Source organism: Lagopus leucura, unplaced genomic scaffold, assembly GCF_019238085.1.
Source record: "Lagopus leucura isolate 7727_CA_CO unplaced genomic scaffold, USGS_WTPT01 Super-Scaffold_100001, whole genome shotgun sequence".
In the NCBI taxonomy this organism is placed as follows: domain Eukaryota; kingdom Metazoa; phylum Chordata; class Aves; order Galliformes; family Phasianidae; genus Lagopus; species Lagopus leucura.
This window is the reverse complement of record NW_024962262.1, coordinates 66,585,096-66,607,077: the sequence shown is the minus strand read 5'-3', so window position 1 is coordinate 66,607,077 and position 21,982 is coordinate 66,585,096. Positions and strand designations below refer to the sequence as shown.

The 21,982-nt window shown below is 39.4% G+C and overlaps 1 protein-coding gene across 1 annotated transcript in view; it reads right to left on the bottom strand.

The window, feature by feature from the left end:
- The window catches only part of SYTL5 (synaptotagmin like 5), a 57,545-nt gene extending 36,400 nt beyond the window's left edge, over nt 1-21,145 (bottom strand). Inside the window, exons 1-3 of the mRNA XM_042867602.1 lie at nt 21,060-21,145; nt 8,997-9,504; nt 1,537-1,752 (exon numbers count right to left, since the gene is read on the bottom strand). Of these exons, the coding sequence (XP_042723536.1) occupies nt 1,537-1,752; nt 8,997-9,115 (335 nt within the window). The 5' untranslated portion in view covers nt 9,116-9,504; nt 21,060-21,145. The remainder of the gene's footprint in view (nt 1-1,536; nt 1,753-8,996; nt 9,505-21,059) is intronic.
- Between the last annotated feature and the right edge of the window lie 837 nt (nt 21,146-21,982).

Below are 21,982 nucleotides of genomic sequence, written 5' to 3'. Positions count from 1 at the left end.
GACAAGTCAGTCTTATCGCAAGAAATACCTCAGGAAACAAGCTTTGAGCCAAAAAAAACAAAGGATTCTCACACCCAGGCCTGTCCTTCAACATATCTGCAACATCCCTCAGTTTCATGTCACCAGCAAGTAAAACTGGCAAACTCATCTGCTGCACCAAGTCCCAAACTAAAGCATTGAACAGTAAAAATCCAGTGAATACTCTGCTCTAAACCAGTGTTTTCTTTGACAATGAAATGCCAGCAACTACTCTGACAAGAGAGCTTTGTAGTTCTCCAGGCACATGTGCAATTACACTGAGTTTATTCCAGAGCACAGCCTCCCTTCTTTATAAACTCACAGGAACAGTACGATAGGAGCTATCAAAAGGTTCACTGAAGTCAAGTTACAAGACATCTATGCATCCTCTTCTATCCATGAGATCTGACACCCTTTCAAAGGAAGAAATTAAAGTTTATGACATTATTTGTTCTTGGGCCAGCTCTTACTCATCATCATCGACGGCTCTTCTTAGTTCTGAAACGGTACTGTGACCATTTGTTTCAGTATTTGTAGAGAAAATAAAGGTAATCTGACAGGGCCAACAAATTCCGTGTTCTTCCTTCATTTATTTTTATAAAGCAGACCTAGTGTTTGCTATTCTCCTCTCTGTCATCTCACCTAGACTTCATAATGACGAAATCTGAAAGGCACAGAATTCAGATCACTTCAGAAATTGGCTGTAGACTACAAGGAGATCAGCCATGCCTCTAACAGTTTAACATTTCATAAAATCAAGTGCCTGAACGTGACTCATCTTAGAAGAGGTGAAATGATGTCCTGTAGATGCATCTGCACCAATGCAGAGGTTACAGCATTTGGCTAAAAAATTTAGACATTAGCTCTTTAAAGCAGAAGTCAGGAGACACAAACCTTAAACTCTCTGCCCTGCTCCATTAGTTTTTCATTAACTGTCTAGGTAGCCAAAGTCTGACATAACTACCATTTTGGGTTCTCTTTTTGATACAATTTAGAAAAAAAATCTCTATTTCCTGATCTGTAAAAACCAAACGGAAACAAAAAAACACCAACCAACAAACCTACAACAACAACAGAAGAACAAGCCCAACTCCCCTCTATGAAATAATGAGAGAAATTCCCTCTAAGAAATTACCAATTTTTACCCTTGTATCATGTCTTTTCCTTAGATATGTAATTTCCTTACTGATGTGCGAGCTGAGGTGTAAAAACATTAAGGTATTTAACCAAGTTCTATTGCACCATGTAACTTCCCTTCAAGGTTATCTTACTAAGACTAGCTACAAAATTCCATATTTCTAAACTAATCCAGGGAAATGCTCCTCCAAGTATATATTAAATAAGTTATTTTGAACATACAACACTGGAAAACAGTGCAGCAAATAAAAACACCAGAAAAGCTTCCATTGTATAACTGCTATGCACATGCTCTTGTGCTAAGAAAAGATAAAACAGTGACACCAGCATACCTCCAGAGAGGTAATCTCTACATGTATTTACGAAAGCTGCGTGACTTACGCAATCTTGGCACACACGGAGCACTTCCACTGCCCATCAGTTCCCACTGCACGACACTTATTGCAGACTCGAAGTTTGCAGGTCTGGCACAGGTCTCCTCTGTCAAAGATAAAGCCCAGGCCTTTCTGACAGCGAACGCAGACCCTGCTGTTGTCCTGTTGGCAGTGTTGGCTTCCACCTTTCCTTTTCACTTCCAGAAGTTCATTTTTCAACTTCCTAGAAAGAAGAAAATAAAAGCCTTTAATTTACGACTGATTTCTGAGTGTTATTTGGATAAAATTTTTGGAGATCAATCAGTATGCCCGTACATACAAATAAGGTCATGAAAAATGTGCTCCATATATTAATTGTACTTTTGACACATATATGACAAAGAAGAATAAATCTGTCTTCCAACTTCTCAGATGAGCAATCAAGAAGAAAGTATGCAGTCTTGTGGTAGATCAGTATACATGACTGCAGGCAGCTGAACATTTCTGGACTGCTGTCAAACTATCTTTGCTTGTATGTTATCAATAGTTCAAGTCATGCTGAGACCAGGTTGAACGCAGCTCAAAACTCAGGTTAGGAAAAGAAAATCTTTCCAGTAACTAGTGAGCATTTGAGACTGTGACATGGTAGAGTTTGCCACAAATACAAATGCAGTTCTGCAATGGCTACTCAAAAATTCTTAGATCTTTAGAAACAAAACCAACTAACCATAGAGCTGCCTGTTCTGTGCCCCTTGTTCCTCAGGAATGAAGATCTTCCATCTATGAAAGGATTTCTGATGGTGGTTTATTCTGATACGCTTATACTGTGCATGCAGTTGATTTCATCAAAGATTAGTAAGAAACTAACAGACAGTTTGAGGTTTTGGATGGCTAACCAAATGATATTATAGCATAACACCATCTTTTTTTTTTTTTTTTTTTCCTGTTCCTCCTTAAAGGAGAATACTGGTTTAAATAACATAACTTTCACATTACCAGCTCCACCATTGACTCTGCAGGATAAAAATATTTGCATTTAAAGACCTAATTTAAAAACAGCAATTTCGTGGGTGCATGAGTTAAGTCCTTAAGAGAAAAGAACCATATGAAAAGTGCAACTACTACTACAACAGCCAAAAAAGGAACTTATCTGATAGTAACAAACACATTTGTATCTTAAGACAATAAAAAACGAACAGTTAGGAGGGAGCAGGTGACTCATCTGAAAAAAAAAATACACCATTGTAACAACCTCTAAACAACCATAGCCTAGTAGTACCAGTTACACAGTATCGAAAATGGACAACAAGTGCACCATGCACCTAAACTGATTTATCAACATCTTTCATCCCCCAGTACAGGAACCAGCTGTATTGCAAACATCAAATTTTGCTACTCTAACATTTGAGTTCTCATTAATTTTAAGGCAATCTAATGAATCACGCAGTTAGACAATTTTAATCACAAATATTAAATAAGAATTTGTCTTCATCGATCTCCTATTAATATTAAAGAGAAGATAAAGTCCAGAAGTCAAATTAATAAGCTGCTGGAGAAAGAATCCTGTAATACACCGAGATTTCTAAGTCATTTATTATGATAGCATTTGACAGAAGATATTATTAAGAAGAAAACTGTTACGGGCAAAGATAATGGAATATTTTGTCACTCCTCTAACTGTGAATTCATATTAAGATCTCTCTTCTGTTTGACAAAATACTGTACATGCATTGGAGAGGAGCTTTGTTGTAACTAGTGCTTCAGCTAGGGCCTTTAATATCACATTAAGCACAACAAGAAAGACCAAAGCAAATCTAAGAAATTACCCTATATTAGGTCCATCATACATGTAAATATGAAAGTCTAGCACTCTGTAAAGATGAGGTAAAACACGAAGGCAGCAAGAAATACAATTCTACAAGAGTAAAGCCAAGAAACAGTCAGTAGTCATAGCAGTAGGCACCATGCAGCACCTGCAAGAGGCACAAAACATCCATGAAGGAGTCTCACCCTCCCCTACTGATAGCCTTGTGGCTTCAAGAATCACAGGCACTCATCTCATTCCTACAGAAATGAAGCCACCAGAGAAGGAATATTTGCTAATCCTAATAGACTTGCAAAGAAACAAAGAAGACATCAGAAGCCTTAAGAGAGCCATATCTTTCCTTAGCATGCTTTACCTTAAAGAACATGCATACCCCAAGTTTATAAAAATTGAACAGTTTTACTGCTTCAAGTTTAGTGCTACAAGGCAAGGAAAGCACACATCTTAACAGATACAAAGCACAGAATTCAAGTATCCTTAATTTTATTCTGCTGCTGTAAATCTTCCAGAGTTCAAACAGCTGTAAAAAAAATTCACTAGAAAACAAAAAAGTCTTCACTCATGTCTGACATGATACCTAGAAAGTAACAGTAACTGCTACTGTCAATCCACAAAAGGATGAGTTATCACCAACTTATATTGACATTTCCTCTCATTGTAAAAATCTAGCTACTTAAGCCCCTATTTTATAAGCATTTCACCTTTTGCTTATGGAACAGATTTTTTATGATAAAATATCTCAGGAATATTTAACTATGGAGATATTTAACTATGGAGATACATTGGTGGCAATGAAAGGAAATAGAAAGACAGAGAGGGAATTTGCAAAGGAGAAGAGAATTGGAGTGATGAATAGCAGAATGGGGGACAGAACAGAGGAAAGGAGATGTGGAAACTGAGATCATATTGGGGACTAACATTCACACACTTCCACAAATCAATATTTTTCTGAGCAAGTTCTTTATCCTCTCATCTAACGACTATTACCAGGATTTAAAGAAACAAAACCATCCAAAACCTCAAATTATCTGTTGGTTTCCTACTCACCTTTGATGAAATCAATGTTTGCACAGTATAAGTGTATAAGAATAAAGTACCATCAGAAATCCTTTCATAAATGGAAGATCTTCATTCCTGAGGAACAACGGGGCACAGAACAGGCAGCTTTATCCTTAGAATATCCTCCTTAGCAGTAGGAGCTACTTCATCTTAAACAGTCTTCAGTTCAAAGAGTAACAACATATGACATGGAACTACCCAGTTTCCAAATGACACAGCCTCCACACAACCAACTTCCTTTCCTCCCATCTACAGAGGGATCAACAGTGTCCTTTAACACAAAACCTCCTTCCTTAAAATATTATTTATAGCCAGCGTTGCAAAAAACATACACCATATGCTACTATATACTAATTTGCAGTCATTTTGTGCCTATAAGTCCAAATATATAATCACCAGGTAAACCACATCTATTGTCACTCAAATTTAAACATTTGATCTACTGTTTGTCTTTAGTTACACGGTGTATCCATGCTAACAGATTCTCTTATACCATAATGGAGATAATACCTTAAATTGCTTCTGTGGATCTGTTCTGACTGCTCAAGAGATACCATTGTAATAAATGGAAGAGAGAGGAATGCTAACCTCCCCTGACAAGAATCCATGCAATGCGTGTACTACTTTTGGCAACCTAAACACCGTGGGAACAATGAAGGTAATTACCCAACCAAGCCTTATTCTTGTAAGAAATTGGCATTTTCTTTAATTGTTTTCTCAGTTCAGCAATTATTACACCGGTTTCCTCTCTTCTAAAAGCCTGGCAACTACAACTCACAGCTTTTTTTTTGTAAACAAAGCTGTCTAGGAATACACTCAAGGTAAAAAAGCAGTGTAAATTAGCAAGTAAGCGTGTCATGTGTGTTTGCTCTGTGAAAGCATATTAATACCAAGGTGGAGAGTTAGCTCCAAATGCAAAGTGCTGTGACCATCAGACCCAGGGGCCTGTGTAACATCAGACCTGGAAGGAGGCAGCAGATCTGCTGCTGGAATAGAGACAAACCAACAAACAGATAAACTACAGCTTGTGCACAGATTCTTCTGATTTAGTTTTGATTTCATGAATTGTAATATCACACATCTACTGCACGAGGGCTGCTTGAAAGTAATGCCTCCTGTTTTATTATGTTGGCCCACGACATCAGAAGCACGCGTTGGTATAGCAGTAGAGGCTGAACCGTCCACCAACATTCCATTCCTTTTTGTTGCCGTGTGACAGATGGCAGCAGAGGAGCACTCTGACACAATGGTGTCTGACATGGAAATGCAGATGAAGAAAAAGGCTGCAATTGAATTCCTCTATGCAAAAAGAAATGCCCTCACTGATGTTCATCAACACTTGTTGACTGTTGATGATGACCAAGCAGTGGATGTGAGCACAGTGAGGTGGTGGGTGGTGTGTTTCAGCAGTGGCAATAGTGCAATCTTCACTAGTGCAGCATACGTACTCATGTTCATTGTTGGTGAAAACACATAGCTCCTGGTGGAGATTATGTTGAAAAACAGCGTTTTGTAGCTGAGAATGTGCTCTATTAAGCAGTGTTATTGTGCTTTTCATACTTGTAGTTTCCATGGAAAGAAACAGGAGGCATTGCTTTCACAGCAACCTATGTAATAAGGGTTTGCCTAGAACAGTTTTAGAAGAACAAAACTTCAAAAATAGTAGAAGAGTTGAAAAGAAATACATATCCCAGTTAAGAACAGTCAATTCAGATTGTATTGACTGACACATTCTGGATACAAATTTTTCCTAGCAATTCAAATGTATAATATAAAAACAAAAAAAAAAAAAAAAAGAAAAACCTAACAAACATTTGCTCCCTCAGTATGATTAATTTCGCTATTTTTATGTAGCTATTTTAGATCTATGTCACTGAATTATTTTACACAAACAATCTTACCATTTGAAAACAATGATGATTATTTGACTGATACTAAAAGCATTATACAACGTTTAAGAAACAAAATGCTATTTTCACAATTAATCTGCAAGTTTAAATTTATATTCAAACAAAATTTTCAGTTACACAAAACACACAGATGTAAAGACATAACTAGAAATTAGCATTCATTAAAATGTGTTGGTTTTTTATACTATTGAAGCTAGAATGCAGAAAGAGCCCTTCCTGCCTTCTGTGTATTTCTCACATGTAAGTGAAATATTTACACATGATACAAAAATACAAGAACAACAACCTGCATTTCAGAACGCAAGTATGAGTAGTGAGTGTGAATCTGACTCTTAACAATTTCATCCTTCTATGCCTACTGTTGCTTCCTCATTGAATCCAAAGACCCTCTCAAGTTATTATGGCTTCTGAAGACATAGAAACAGAAAGAAAACAAAGAAATAAACAAAACCCACCATTATTACCAACAGAGATTCAGGGTGGAGCAGACATATAAACACTCTTCTGTATAGTGTTCAAGCAAGTATCTTGCCAGAATTAAAAATGCATTGAAAAAAGGATTTGTTCCTTTGAAGGTACTCCTATAAAATATGTAACAGATTGCACCAAATGGAATTCCAAAGACAGCACATGTTCCTCTGAAGTACACTTACGAGCCATAATTAAAGATAACCCTGCCAAGTTGTATTCAAAAAGAAAAAACGATGACATTTCCCAGGAAGCAGTTACCAGCTTTGTATAGCTGTATATCTTGAAAGTCTTTTATGGACCATATTCCATCATTGTCAGACATAGTATGGTCTAATGACAATACTTCAGAAATGCCTTGAGTTTCAAGCCAACTGGTTAATACAGGTGCCAGAATTACATGTAGCATCACAACTTGAGTTAGCCTAACTAACACAGTATTTCAGATTAACCATGTTTCTAAGGTGCTCTTTCCATTTGTACCAAAGCACTGATGAGTCTAATACTACCTCTCCCTTTATCAAACCACATCCTAGGGAGCAGCTCTGGATTCTCAGTAGATTTGACAAAGTGACTTTCAGTATCACAAAAAACAAAAACTAAAACAGGTAAGTAGGATTTTTTAAGACACCACTAAAACAAAGAAACAGCAACAACAAAAAACAGCATGAGTTTTAACTTACAAATTACTGCCATGTCCTACATGAGACTGGGACACAACAGCAGAAGCAAAAAGTTATTTAGGGTTTTCGGGAAGCTAGTGATCTGGTTACTCTCCTGCACTTAATACCGAAGCCTTTGACAGATGACTATTGCACAGCTCACGTTTTAAGGCCACCACCTTCAAAAACTGAAGTACACTGAAATGCTTATTCTGTTACAAAATAGAACACAATGCCTGGAACAGACAGTGCTCCATCTGTTTTCTTGTGTTCTGTTTTCTGCTTCATCTGATGAATGATGAAGAAGGTTAAACAATTAATTCACCCACTCCACCACAAAGATTTACTCTGTTCTTTCCAGTCTTGTACTAGGAGAGAGATGCCAGCTTTAGCCCGCTCCATTTAGACGAGTAGCTATGTTCACTCTTCTAAAAGGGTTGCAAACCAAAAGGAGCATTGCATTTGGACTTGGCTATCTCAAGAGACAAAGCTTTCCAAAACCAGTGGGTAACTCTGCATGGATTCTCAAAATAATTTCATACAAAAGAAGCCTCAGGAAGTGCTGAATGTACATCTAAAATGCATTTCGGCAAATCAAAGAGAAAAACAATGCAGCCTGGCCTAGGAGGACACGTACAGAAACCAGCAAATGCTGGAAATATTCCCTTTGTAATCCATTGCACTTAGCAGCCTCATCAACACTGAGTGCTGCGTGTTGTCCACGCTAAGCCTGTTTCTCATAACCAACATTAAATAGAAAGACAGCAGAGAAGCAATTGGAAGCAGCAGCAACATGAAAAAGCGTTTAAACCCTTAAGAGCTGATACTTTGCTGAAGTAACTGAAGTCACCCTTTGAACTATCTGGAACTCAAACTGCCTCCACACATTTTTCTCTCAACTTTTATTTCACCTTTTTTCCTCTGAAAAGAATACACAAACTCTATTCAACACTCTGAGTCTTTACTTCTCTCATTAGCGCGTTCTGAGCCACACCTTCAGTTTGATTCTTTTTCTATTAGTAGATCTAATAACTGAAGTAAATCCTAGGATTTTAAACGTAGTATGAAAATCAGCCAAGACAATGTGGCTGTACTTACAGAGCGAGCCATCAGATTTCATTATACCGTATTTCCACTACATGTTAAAGCTTTCTACGTTATGAAGATCAAATGGCAGCTTTCCAGGCAGACTGCAGTTCTAAATGATATCAGTTTGAAATATGAATAAGCAATACATTGTAGATAAGTCTTATATGAAATGATCATTAGAACAAATTTACTGCAGTACTTCTCTGCACCAACAAATGGCCTCAGACTGAAGTTCAAGATTCACTTTCTTATTCTTTTGCTTTGAAGCAATGGATGCATTAAAATCTTCTATTCTTAAAGGGCCACACTAGCAAAAAAGATTTTTTTTAAAACACATTTTGATCTGTAACTAACTGTGCCATCTCACAACATCGATCCTTCTTCCAGAGCATTTAGGAAATCTTCTCTGAGGAACATATCAATACCCACATTGCAGAATTATATATATATATCTTTACAATAATAGAAGTCTTACCTTATTCTTTTATCTTCAACTTTTTTCAGGTACTCATCTCTCTTCAATACTCCCAGTATCATTTCCTTTTCATGTTCCAACAAAAACGACAGATTGATGATTTCCAGGTGCTTCGCCATGATTCCTCAGTGACACTTACAGTGAGTGCTTTGTCTGATCAATTTTTCCAGTGAATTATCTGCACAGGTCCAAAGGCACTTCTGTGTCTGAATTACAAGATTCACAGTCAAGAGGTATTTCAAAAAATGCTCCTTTAAGTTAACCAGGTATCAAGGTTGTATTGCTCTGCCTTCCAACTACATGAGACATAAAGGTTTCCTCTTTATTTCTTCCTCAAAAAAGCCATTCATTTTTCTGGCTGCTGAATGCCCCTGTGTCCTGGCAGATGCTCTCTGACATGCTGTAGGCCTTCAGATCACATTCATAAGCAGCTGCAGATTCAGAATCATTCCTGGAATAACTGTAGTTCAGTGCCACTGAATAGATGGGTGTATTTACTTCAAACTATCTGGAAGTCAAAAGAAACAAATGGAAGTGATTTTGACATTACTGTTGTGGTCTGATTTAAGAAAGACTTAATCAAGTACTGGTTTGAAAGCCACCAAATCATAAATGCCTACTTAGTTGTACACTATCAAGTTATCTCAGGGAATAAGCATAACTCATGTTTTCTATGTTGTTGTTTATTTACTCTAATGGATGATAATTATATTCCCACAAGGGCTCTCTCTAGTGCATTACAATTTCCAATTCTCTTCCTACTTCAATAAGCTTAGATGACTGCATTCACTTTGTTATACTTCCATAATAATAATGGCCAGGTGTGGGACGATCAATCTATTTGTCTGCAATTAAATAATTGAAAACGGAAAGTAGAAAATTAGTTAAAATTTAAAAAGTGGAAAGACTTCAAAGGACAGGACTAATGGTAAGTCTCACCCAACAACAAGTACTCTATCTGAACTTCAGCAAGTCATCCATTACACTTAATCACAGCTACTTCAGAGAAACATGAGCTTTTTAGAAGTGATATACTAACTTACTACAGATTTAATTTAGGATGATACATCTTAGAAGAGCCCACTAAATACAGTGAGAAAGATGAGTGACTAGCTAATGTGAATCCACTTGGAAATAAGACAAATTTCACTCTGTTTTGTTTTGTTTATTCTAAGCAAAAAGCAACTTAAATAAACAAGCCAACCATGCCAAAAACAGAAGAGGCACCTTGGTCCATACTTGACCCTGTTAGGAGAAAATCATCAGGAAGCTACTTGAAAAATTCTACTTTGCTTCTTTGCATTTATTTTTGAACAGGAAGACAAACAACAGCAGAAGCTGCTGGAGCACTACACTTACTCTTAGGCTCTTGAAAATTGAGTTTCTATTCATTAAGACCAAGTTATTTGCAAGCAAAGTAAGACAGTCAACGTGTGAATCATACCTTGCTACTGTTACTGCTAAATTCTTCCCTGAACTGCCCAGCAAAGCAGTACTTCCATCCCAGCCAGGTTCTAACAGCATGATGTGCTTGGGAGCACAGTCCTCTGGCATAACATGGAGAGCTAAATCCAGCAACCAGAGAACAAACAAGATGCTTGATGGGTCAGGGTGCTCTGAATTTCTGTTTGCAAATTTACCATACAAGGGACAAGGTAGGTGGGCAACAGACTTACTCTAAGAATTATGCTGAGATTACTCTGAGAATCTAACAGCTGACAGCTCTGCCTGTGGCAAGGGGCTTGGATATTCATGGTTCTTGGGGTCCCTTCCAACCCAAGCCATTCTATGGTTCTATGTTTTTCTCTGTCAAAAAACAAAAAAAAAAAAAAAAAGAAGAAAAAAAGAAAAAAAAAAAGTTTTATTGAAAAAAGAGAAAACCAAAAGGGTAAAGAAAGTGCAACACAAACTGAAAATGAGAACAACAAAAGTGTTAAAATTGTCTCTGATAGCACCATTTCTATCTTGATAATACACTGCAAATAACTGGGGTTCTTACAGAAAAACAATGCAGTGGCACAACAAGCAGGTTGACAAAGAGCACTGTTCTATGTAAGATATTTTCTGGTACTGGGGAAGCAGGGAAGAGAAAAACACTCAAAAGATTTTTTAAACAGACCTTTATGACTGCCCCTTAACCTTAACTTGATGTATGGACACATTCTGAGCTTTTTTCATTTAATTCTAAAGAAGCTAGCATTGTTGGCAGAATACCTGAAAGCCTGAAAAATTTCCTTTGGCTAAGCATAACACCCATCCGTGGATATTCTGGGGGATTTTGTCATCAACACTGGGCATTTTTTCCCAAATATGTAGTCCAGAATTAATAAGGTGACATATGATAGCTGTGTGTGGGGCTTACTGGGAAGGCTCTGGTAGTGGCAGGTGCACGAGTGGCCTCTGCAAGAAGAGATAAGGATAATACTTAAGAGAAATAACAGGAAAAACATGTAGAGGACACTACTGGATCTCCACGTGCAGCCATGTAGGAGCTGATGGGGCAGCAGTGGATGAAGCCTGAAGGAGGCACAGCCCATGGAGAGCCCCTGCAGGAGCAGCCTAGGGCTGGAGCTGCCGCTGGTAGGCACCCATGTGGAGCAGTGTTCAAAGGGTGGGTCCAGTGGTACAGAGCCATGCTGCAGCAGTGCTGGGAGAGCTGCACATGTGGCAAATCCACGTGGAATCCCATGGAAACCCACTTTACATACAGCAGGAAAAGAGAGCGACCAGGGAGGAGCAGCACAGACAAAGCATTATGGACTGACTGCAGCCCCCATTCTGTTACTCTATGCCACTTGGGGAATTATATTAATTTCCCTATGCAGAGTCTATTTTGCCTGTGAAAGTAATTGACAAGTGTTCTCCATGCCCTTTTCTCAACCCTTCAGCCCTTTTTCATCATATTTTCTGCAGTTGATTTGAATAGGGGGAGTGAGAAAGTAGCATGGTGAAGATCAGCTGCCATCAGTCTGAAACAGTCACAAACAGCGTTGTTCAGGGCTACAACAACATACCAGATGCTGAAATAACCCTGGCTTTCTACCTGTCAGCTATCCAGTGTAGCCATACATACCAGCTGATTGACACGAAGGCACAGAACCCACTTCACCTTCCAGATTTTCTTCTGCACTATGAAACTGCTACTCAACACAGGATGAAAAAATAATTGGATTATCCTATTAACTGTCTAACTACTGAAGCTTCCACAAACATCTCAAGAGAAACTCATGTTTGTTCAGACCAGATTGTTTCTGAAGTCATTACACCCATAACCTCTGCTTAATCAAGAGGGAAAGCTTAGCTTATGCAATGTTACTACGTCAAGGACATCTTTTAGGTCTGAAGATTAGTTTAGGTATCTGGTATGTTTACCCTATGTGAAACAGAACTAGAGAAAATTTCTCCTTGTCAGTGTGTTCTACTTCAGTCCTGCCTGATGATACCAATTCTGTGCTGAAACTAAGTGAGAACACTGCCTTCCCTCCGTCATGGACTGATGCACACAAAACATCACCCACTTCATAGCAGCAGACTATGTTTGAGCTCACATGCCTTTTGTGGTAGGCATTTCTATTATACATGTATTTGTAAAACAAAAAGAATAGCAACAACAAAACAGCAGGAACATTTCCTCTATTCAAAACTGGCTAATAGGAATGAGATGCTGTTTCAAATGAAGTAGCACTTAATAATTCCCTGCTTTAGACAACGTGTGATTAGGCCCATTTTTAAGATGTAACAGATAAAAAGGCACAAGCTGACAGACGCTGAATATTTGAATCATTTTAGGGCTTAAAAACAGGACAAACCAGCTAGCTGTTAGAAAGTAACAATGTCTATGTAAGCACATGCTCCTTTCAACAGACATTTGATGTTTTAGTAAGTAGCCTTGGGGACGTTTAGGAAGTGACAACGTTTTCACCCTAAAACAAATGAAGATTTTGCACAACAGTGTATTTTGTGAATACTAAGTCACATAGTAGGAAGCATGGAAGAATCCAAAGCCCCCTAGAAGGATGCAGGTAGTTTTAAATCTCTATTTAGCTTGGACTAGAGCATTAATTTCCTTATTCAGGGTAAGGCAACCCACCATTGGATTTGCAGAAAAACTAGTGGGGGGGAAGGGGGGGAAGGAATGAAGTGATACAATATAAAGAAACCATGTATAAGTGAGCATTTTGAGCATGTTTTTTTGTTTTTCCCTTTCCTCATGGAAGGGGTTAAAGAACTGCTCATTGGAACTGTTTACAGAATCACAGAATTGCAAGAGTTGAAAGGGACTTCAAGAGGTCATTGAGTCCAACCCCTCTGATAAAGCAGTACCTTACAATAGGTTGTATAGGTAGGCATCCAGCTGGGTCTTGAATCTCCACAGCCTCTCTCGGCAACCTGTTCCAGCACTACATCACCCTAATCATACAGAAGTTCTTCCGCATGCTAGTACAGAACTTCCTATGTTTAAGTTTTAGGCCATTACTCCTTGTCCTACACCACTGAGAAGAGCCTGGCCTCATGCACTCTCCTCCCACCTCCCTTTAGATATTTATTAACGTTTATCAGATCCCCTCTCAGTCTTTTTTTCCCCAAGCTGAACAGACCCAGGTTACTCAGCCTTTCCTCTTACAGGAGGTGCTCCAGGCCCCTTATCATCTTCGTGGCCCTCCACTGGACTCCTTCTAGGAGATTCCTGTCTTTTTTTTTTTTAAACTGAGGAGTTCAGAACTGGTAGTAGTCTAAATGTGGCCTCACTAGGGCATGGTAGAGAGGGAGGATAACCTCCCTTGACCTCCTGGCCACGCTCTTTTTAAAGCACTCCAGGATACCACTGGCCTTCTTGGCCACAAGAGCACACTTCTGGCTCACAGCCGATCAGTTGTCCATCAGGACACCCAGGTCCTTCTCCGCAGAGCTCCCGTCTAGCAGGTGACCCACTAACTGCTAAATGCAGTTATTCCTCCCCAGGTGCAAGACTCTAGACTCGCTCTTGTTAAACGTCATGATTCCTCCTTGCCCAAATCTTCAGTTTGTCCAGGTCACACTGAATGGCAGCACAGACTTCTAGCACGTCAGCCACTCCTCCCAGATCTGTATCTGAGTCACCGACCCTGGGGGTGTTCAAGGAAAGGCTGGATGTTGTGTTGAGGGACATGGTTTAGTGGGAGCTATTGGGAATAGGTGAACGGTTGGACTGGATGATCTTTTAGGTCTTTTCCAACCTTGGTGATTCTATGATTCTATTATTCTATGATCCTCAGCAAACTTGCTGAGGGTAGAGTCTATCCCTTCGTCCATGTTACTGATGAAGATGTTGAACAAAATCAGACCCAGCACCTACCTCTGGGGAACACCACTAGTTACAGGCCTCTAACCAGACTCTGCACCACTGATTACCACTCTCTGAGCTTTGCCAGTCAGCCAGTTGTCAATCCACCTCACCATCCACTCATCTATCCTCACACTTTCTAAGTTTCATAACAAGGATGTTGCGGGACATGGTGCCAAACGCCTTGCTGAAGTCAAGGCACACAACATCCACTGCTTTCCCCCCATCTACCAAGCCAGTGATGACGCAGAATGCTATCAGGTTGGTCAAGCATGATTTCCCTTTGGCGAATCCACGTTGACTACTTATGAAAATGTTTAATACTCCTTACATGCTTTTTGCACTTGTTACCCCTGTGAAAATGGTAATTCTAGAATGCAGTCTACCTCTCTGAAGCTGTTGTTGGGGGAAGATGCATCAGAAATAACAGACTCTCATGAGCAGGATGGCTCTTGAGACACTGCTGTTCATTCTATTGTATACTATGTATCTACTGTATGTAGGTCCCAAGTCTACCCAGAGAGCATTTGCCTACACTAATAAAGCAAAAGAATTACTTAAAGACTTGACTAAAAACAGGAAGGAAAAAGAAAAAAAAAAAACACCCGAAGCACTGCAGAGGGGAAGAATATGCTGTTTGATTTTCCTAATTGTTAGTACAGCTGCCTGGGACAACTTGAAACACGTCACCATTGAAACTGAGTCTCTGTGAGGGATGTTAGTCAAAACTACAGGAAATACAGCAAATCCCCTGCAATTTGCTACACTGTTCATCAACACAACCTGTGAATGCAGCAGATCAGCAGCCCCCCTGGGCACTCTGAGACACTTTCCGCCCATCTCTGCCATCTTCTCTGGAAGCGGGGGAAGCATCCTGCCCCTGAGAAAGAGGCAGGGATGGAAGAAATCATCCTCTTTTCTTCAACAGCACTATCAACAAGAGGCTTGATGCAGGAAATTACTCCCCCAGCCAAACCATTATGTTTACTCATCAGAAGCTGATATTGGAACCATTTGGTGACTCAGCAGCAGAGGAGCATTTTCCACATGTGTGGAAGCAGTAGGAGAACAGCATTACCTCATATCACTGAAGTGAAGTAGCCTTCATCTACAGCTACTATTTCCATACTGGCAAAGAAATTCTGACCAACAGGAGCAAGATGATGTTGTGGGCAATAGCTGACCTTCATTGGGTCACTTCAGTTGAGTTACATCATTCCTGAAGAAAGGCACCAATCATAAACATGAAAGCTGTGCGAGGCAAACAGCAAAGCTCAGCGTGAGCAGGCACAGTGGTACTGCTGCCTCTCACACACATTTCAAGAGGCCACAACTCCTAATCCAATGCTGGCACCTGTATCATGATGTGCTGAACCCAGATCCATCACACCCGGCTTTGGCAATCAAATGTACATGCTGCTTAAAACACTCCAATGCTGTGTTCTATTTGAGTTCATAAAAATATTTTTAATATATAATAATAATAATATAATATAAATTATATTATTATATATTAATATATTAATATATTATATTATTATATATAATAATATATAATAATAATATTTGAGTTCACATAAAAAGGAACATTACATCAACAACCCTTAGCAAATGTAAAATTTACCATGATCAGAGCATAATGGCCAATCCGTCCCTCTTCCTGTTTCAACACAAACACAGCACTTCCAACATTCAAGAGCAAGAAAAACCAGCTAACTTCTCAATGGTCTGTTTGCACAGCACACACCCAGGTATGCTAAGTGCCAGCACATATTGAAGCACTGCGAAATATTTGTTGCACAAAACGAATAAATATACAAGGTAAAAAAGAGCACCTTTTCTATCTTTGGCAGAAGCTGAAATTAAGCAGAGAGAAAACCAAGTGTGATCTTGGTTAACAGCACATAGTCTGACTGAGAACTTCACTCAATATCATAATGCAAGTAGCAAATTGATTTTTTTTTTTTTTTTCTTTTGCCAGAAGCAAACCTGAACGATCTTTACTTACGAAAAGTGGAAGATGTATTATCTGGGAAGTCATATATTGCAGCATTACAAAAAAGAGACACATACGAGTGACTGCAGCATTGTTTGGCAAGATACTGAAAGCACAGAATACCATCATACAAATTTGTATCAGTGCACCACAATGAACATAAGCTGAAAAAACCCAAAACATCCAACCCTCTACATCAGCTTTCGAAACCCACGTAGCCCAAATGTGTTTACTTTCATCTATCAAACAAAAACAATGCATTCAGAAGTAGCTCAGTTTTTAGGTCAGGAACAATTCCAGCTTTCTCGTAACTTGGCAAAGTTATTCTGTAAGTAAAAGACTGCATTTTTTATTACAACCACAGTCAATGCCTCAAAGCTATATCTAGGTTACAGTGATGTTGTAACTGAATTTCAAAACCAAACCCATTTAAACACTAAAGCGATAATGTTGATGTCCATTAAGCATGTGAAGAATTTCACCTTATTATATAATGAAATCAGAACCTAACGTGTACAAGGAGAGAGCTAAGACTTAAGGCTCAGCGCTGCTAGTCATTCATTCAAGCCAAGTTCCTACTATAGGTATCTGTATTTATTTTTCAGCCCTAGAAAATAAATAAATAACTGAGTAACATGAGAAAGCACTTAAAACACAGTAAATACACAGGTAAGTTGCTCTGAAAGTGATGTCTACTATTTCTTTCCATGGAAGCTACAACAAAGAGTACAATAACGCTACTTGACAGAGCAAATTCTCAGCAACAAAACACTATTTTTCAACACAGTCACCGCCATTAGCTATGCTTTTTTGACAGTGATGAGCAAAAGAAGCACAAGAACCCGAATACTGCACTTGGAAAAATCTGCACCAGCACAGGTGACCCACTGTTCCAAAGCTACACTGACAATGTTGTTCCTACAAAATGTTGCCCCGTCCATCTTCCTTTGACCTGAACAATTGGAAGTCAGGAGGTGCCAAACCTGGACTACATGGTAGAGGTGGTTGGACTGTCTAGCCAAGATTGGCAATGTTCTCCACAGTTTTCAAACTGGTCTGCTGCCTGGTGTTATCAAGTTGCAGGAGAAAAGTTATCTTCTCCGGCCTGACTCTGGACGTTCAAGCTTTCAGCTCAGTCAGCATCAGAACGTGGCAGTCTGGTTTCTAGGAAATCCAGAAGTATCACATCTTTCCTACACTAAAAGATGATGCACGTCACTTTACCTGCCAAGGGTTGAGCCCTCAACCTTTTATTTGATGGGAAATCTATACACCACCATTCCACAGACAACCTTTTAACTACAGCTCATTTAGCGACACCACATATCATCAGTAACTATGATCCAGGAAGCTATCACCTTCAGCCTCATACTGGTTCAACATTTCTTGACAAACCCGCCTACAGTGTTAGTTCTGTTCCTGTATGAGCATTTGTGGGACCTACTCGGCCTAAACTCTGCAGTATTCAATGTTGTCAACACTGATTCCAACACATTGAAACCAATATTCAGCTCCATTCACAATTCTCTGATCAAAATCATTAATTCACACAAGTGAGTTGATTGAGATGTTTTTCATTTTCTGGCATGACAGCTGTGCGTGGCCATCTGAAACACAGCCTGTCTTTCACATCACTGTCACCACTGCTGAAATGTACCACCCACCTTCTCACTGTGCTCACATCCACTGGTTGGTCACCATCAACAATCAGTAAGCATTAATGAATGTCAGTGGGTGCTATATATATATATATTTTTTAATGGAGGAATTCAATTGCAGCCCTTTTCTTCATCTGCACTTCTATGTCAGACACCATTGTGCCAGAGTGCTCTTCTTCTGCCATCTGTCACACGGCAACAAAATGTAACAGGATACTGGGAGGAAGGTTCAACCTCTACTGCTATACAGCTAACATCCGCTTCGGACATCATGGGCCAACATCATAAAACAGGAAGCATGACTTTTGGAGCAGCCCTTGCTAAATATATAATGCACCTAATGTATGTAAATAACTTTTTTTTTTTTTTTTAATTAAAACATACAACAAACTATCTGTGACCCCGCGTTTGTGAAATTAACGGATCAGTCTAGTTCCATGCCAGTGGCTGCAATTCTCAATGAGCTCTCAAGGCATTTGACATAGATTTATGATGACATTTTATTCTTTTTGTGCTTCAGCCACGACAGTATTTGCTTACAAGTTGTGCTCACTGCCAAAAAGTGAGGAGATGAATGAGCCATGACTGTGAAGCGAGGGGTATTTCTCTCTGTAAGAGAGGGCTGATAAAAGTTCAGCAAAGAGACACGATCAGACTTTTGATTGCAATTATATAAATTTCCTTTGAAAATTTGCAAGTATAGTATTTACATCAACTGGAACTGAAGTTGCAAATAAACCAAAAAATTGATGATTTATTCATCTATCTATCTTGAAACCTGTTCTCCAATTCCTGTATCAAAACAGAAAGGACAGCTGCATATTTTTTGCTGTTCACAGGACTGTGTTTGCCAACATATCCAATTGCATAAAGTGATTTGCCATCACTTGAGCCAGCACCATGCTGTACCCTTTCCATGTCCTGCTTCAGCTCCAAGGGGGTTTGTAGTGCATCAGTGTTTGATGGTGCTGAGGGGCCAGGCTGCTGCTATGCTGGCGCAGGGCAGGATATGGCCACAGTGTGAGTTGTACCGAGCCATATGCAGCCCATGGGGTTGGACACGTCTGCTTTAGATGAAGCCTTAAATTCAACAAGTGTCTAATAATCGTCTCTATATTACATTTCTTTAGCTAATATGTGTACGAGTAGAATTCAAGGAAGGGAAATAAAACGACACAACAAGGTAGCAGTCTTTTTCTTTTCTTTTCTTCATCTCTGAGTAAATACAGATCACTGTCCTGGCTGAGCATTTAACCAGAAAACACAAGACCTCCCAGGGTAGGAATGTAAATAAAACTCAGTATGTTAGCTTGCAAAATTAAACAAACAAGACAAAAAAGACCTGAACAAAGAAATGAAGGAAGTCAAAATATATTTTTATTGTTAAGCGAAAGCATTTGTGCAATACTAAATTGCCGGTAAAAATATGACCTAGGGCTTGACTCATCTCAATGTTATCGCTTACTCACAGTGTTTATAAAAGCAGTAGTCATACAGTACTGAACTTTACCTTACTTCTATGTTATTCTTTTCATCTTTTACTTTCCATTACAGAAAGTAAACAGTGAACTGAGGTCTAGAACAAAACAGATTTAGACTGTTTTAAAGCAGAAGTTCTAGCATGTCCCACCTTGCATGTGTTTTTTTTCATAGCTAGACAACTTATAAATTTAACCAAGACTCACATTTACAGCATTTAACTAAGGTAAGTAGAAGAAAATGTACCAACTGCTTACTCATCAGAAACTCTAACACTCCTTCCCCACAATAAAACAAGCATGAACTTTGGCAGCAAGAAAATCTCTTGATATGAAAAATCTCTTGAAAATGGACAGCAAGAACAACACCAGCAAGTACATCCCTACATTTATCAAATACAATGAGTTTAGGAAAAGTTAAATTATACATACGACATGACATGATTGCATTTGTCACCACACGATGCCTGTACAGGAGCGAACCCAGGATTCCTGAAAGCACTGACTTCCCCACTATCAGCCAGCAGCTGCTGCTCCATGATCTAGTTGTAGCCCATCTTCCCCCTTCCTGCCCCTTAACCACCTTCTTTCCTTTCCACTGGGACTTGAGGCTGCTCTGGGCAGCAGCTATCACGTGCAACCCTGCCAGATCTCTGGGAGGTTTCAGCCAACACGAGGCAGAAGATACACAGTAAAACAATAGTCTGCATCTGTTTCTTTTAGCTGCAAAAAGTAATTTACTGAAATATCAATATATTTGGCCAAGATTTTCCCATAAGAGAAAAACCTCCTCAACAACAAATGCCAGCAGCTACACTCTGCAGAACTTGATTTTTCTTCAAAAATTTCAATAAAAGCTTCTTAAGTCTTAAAATGTTCAAATGTTTTCACTAATTGGATGAATTAAGAATACTAGAAAGAGCATTCTTAAAAGTTTTGACTTCATAAAATGTTTATTTTCCAGATAAACTCATGACTATCAACCTGAGGTTTAGTCCATGTGATAAAATTATATCAACGACCTTGCTTTCCCCATGAAGAAAATTAAAGGATCTCTGAGCTTTGCAATAGGGCTGCAGTGAGACTGCTGAGAAACCACAGCCAAACTGCAGAGCCAGAGAAGAGGGAACCAGTGTTTGGAAGACCATCCACCCACACAGGAAATCCCTCTCTGGCTTATGGGGCAATGGTAAAGGGAACTAAGGTGTACAAGATTGAGGAAATGTGCACGTGGTATGTGCACGTGGTATGTGCGCACGGGGGCACGTGCAGGAGGTCAGAGGTCCAGTACTCCATTATTTCAGCCTTTAGATGCTAAGCACTCACCAACCCTTTCTGCAACATCAGTATGGTATAGTTATTACCACAAGCAGCAAATAAAGAGCATTACAGTGTGATTAGAAAAGTGATCGGATTCAGGTTTTTTAATGAGTTTTTAATTTGTTTTCATGCACAGCAAAGATACTAAACATAAACACACATTACACAAGTCACCTCTGTAGAGGCATGAAAAATCTTGAGATTAATCTGTTATTTACTCTGACCTAGTGACCTAGTCTTGTTCTAGAAGCAAATGAGAGAAACAGGCGTTTCTAGGGCATGACTCACCTTGCAAGAAGATTTTTAAAGGTCAGAGGAGTCCCTGTCTGGTAGCATCTATCTTTCCTCACTGACTGTGAAGAGGATGCAGCATGACTACCTCAAAAACAAGCATACAGAATGTATGAGTAAATGTACTCATTAGCAGCGTAAGACATAGCTAAGCTGTTCAAAAGTACACTTGTCCAGAAACCTACCAAAAGACACAAACTGCTTAAATCATAAGGGGAGTGGTGAACTTAGACTGATGCCTTGTCTTGTTTTTCACTATACACAATGCCACAATGCTTTCCTATGGAGAGCACACAAAGCTCACCAATCACGTAAGCCTTGCCATGAAATGCTCAGTGCAACGTCCCATGGTGTCCACCTCAAAATAGGCTGGATGAGAAACCTGCATTTTTAAGTATATCAGCATCCTTTTTTCTACACTGTGCAAGAAACCAATTAAAGTGACAGATTCCTCCAAAAGAACCTGCTCATCAAATGAATGGAGAACGTGAGATTTTTTTATTTTTTCCTGTAATCATTATTTGGCTGTTTTCAAGCTCTTTGCCCTCAGCAAATTCTGTGCCTCAGCTGTACACCTCCCCTGACAGAAGGGCATGCAGCAGAAGTTGCCAGAGCTGAACAGACTGCCTGGCCTGCCTGCCTTTCTCACATAACAAGCAGTGGTAGAGATTCAGCAGCGTGGCTTTCAGCAGTGCCTTGCAAGCAGCAGTCAGACACAGGGCTGGAGGAGTAAAGTGCAAAGTGGCTCAGTGGATCACTGTGTGGGAAGTGCACTGAAGCAAAAGCAAGCATTCACTATTGCTAAAGGTGACTTCATAGGACATGGCAGAAGACGTAGATTTCCACTGCAGAAATAGTTCAAGACTCAAGACCTCAGGTCATCTTTGCCAGCATCCAAATTTTTCAATTGTAAAGGTTAA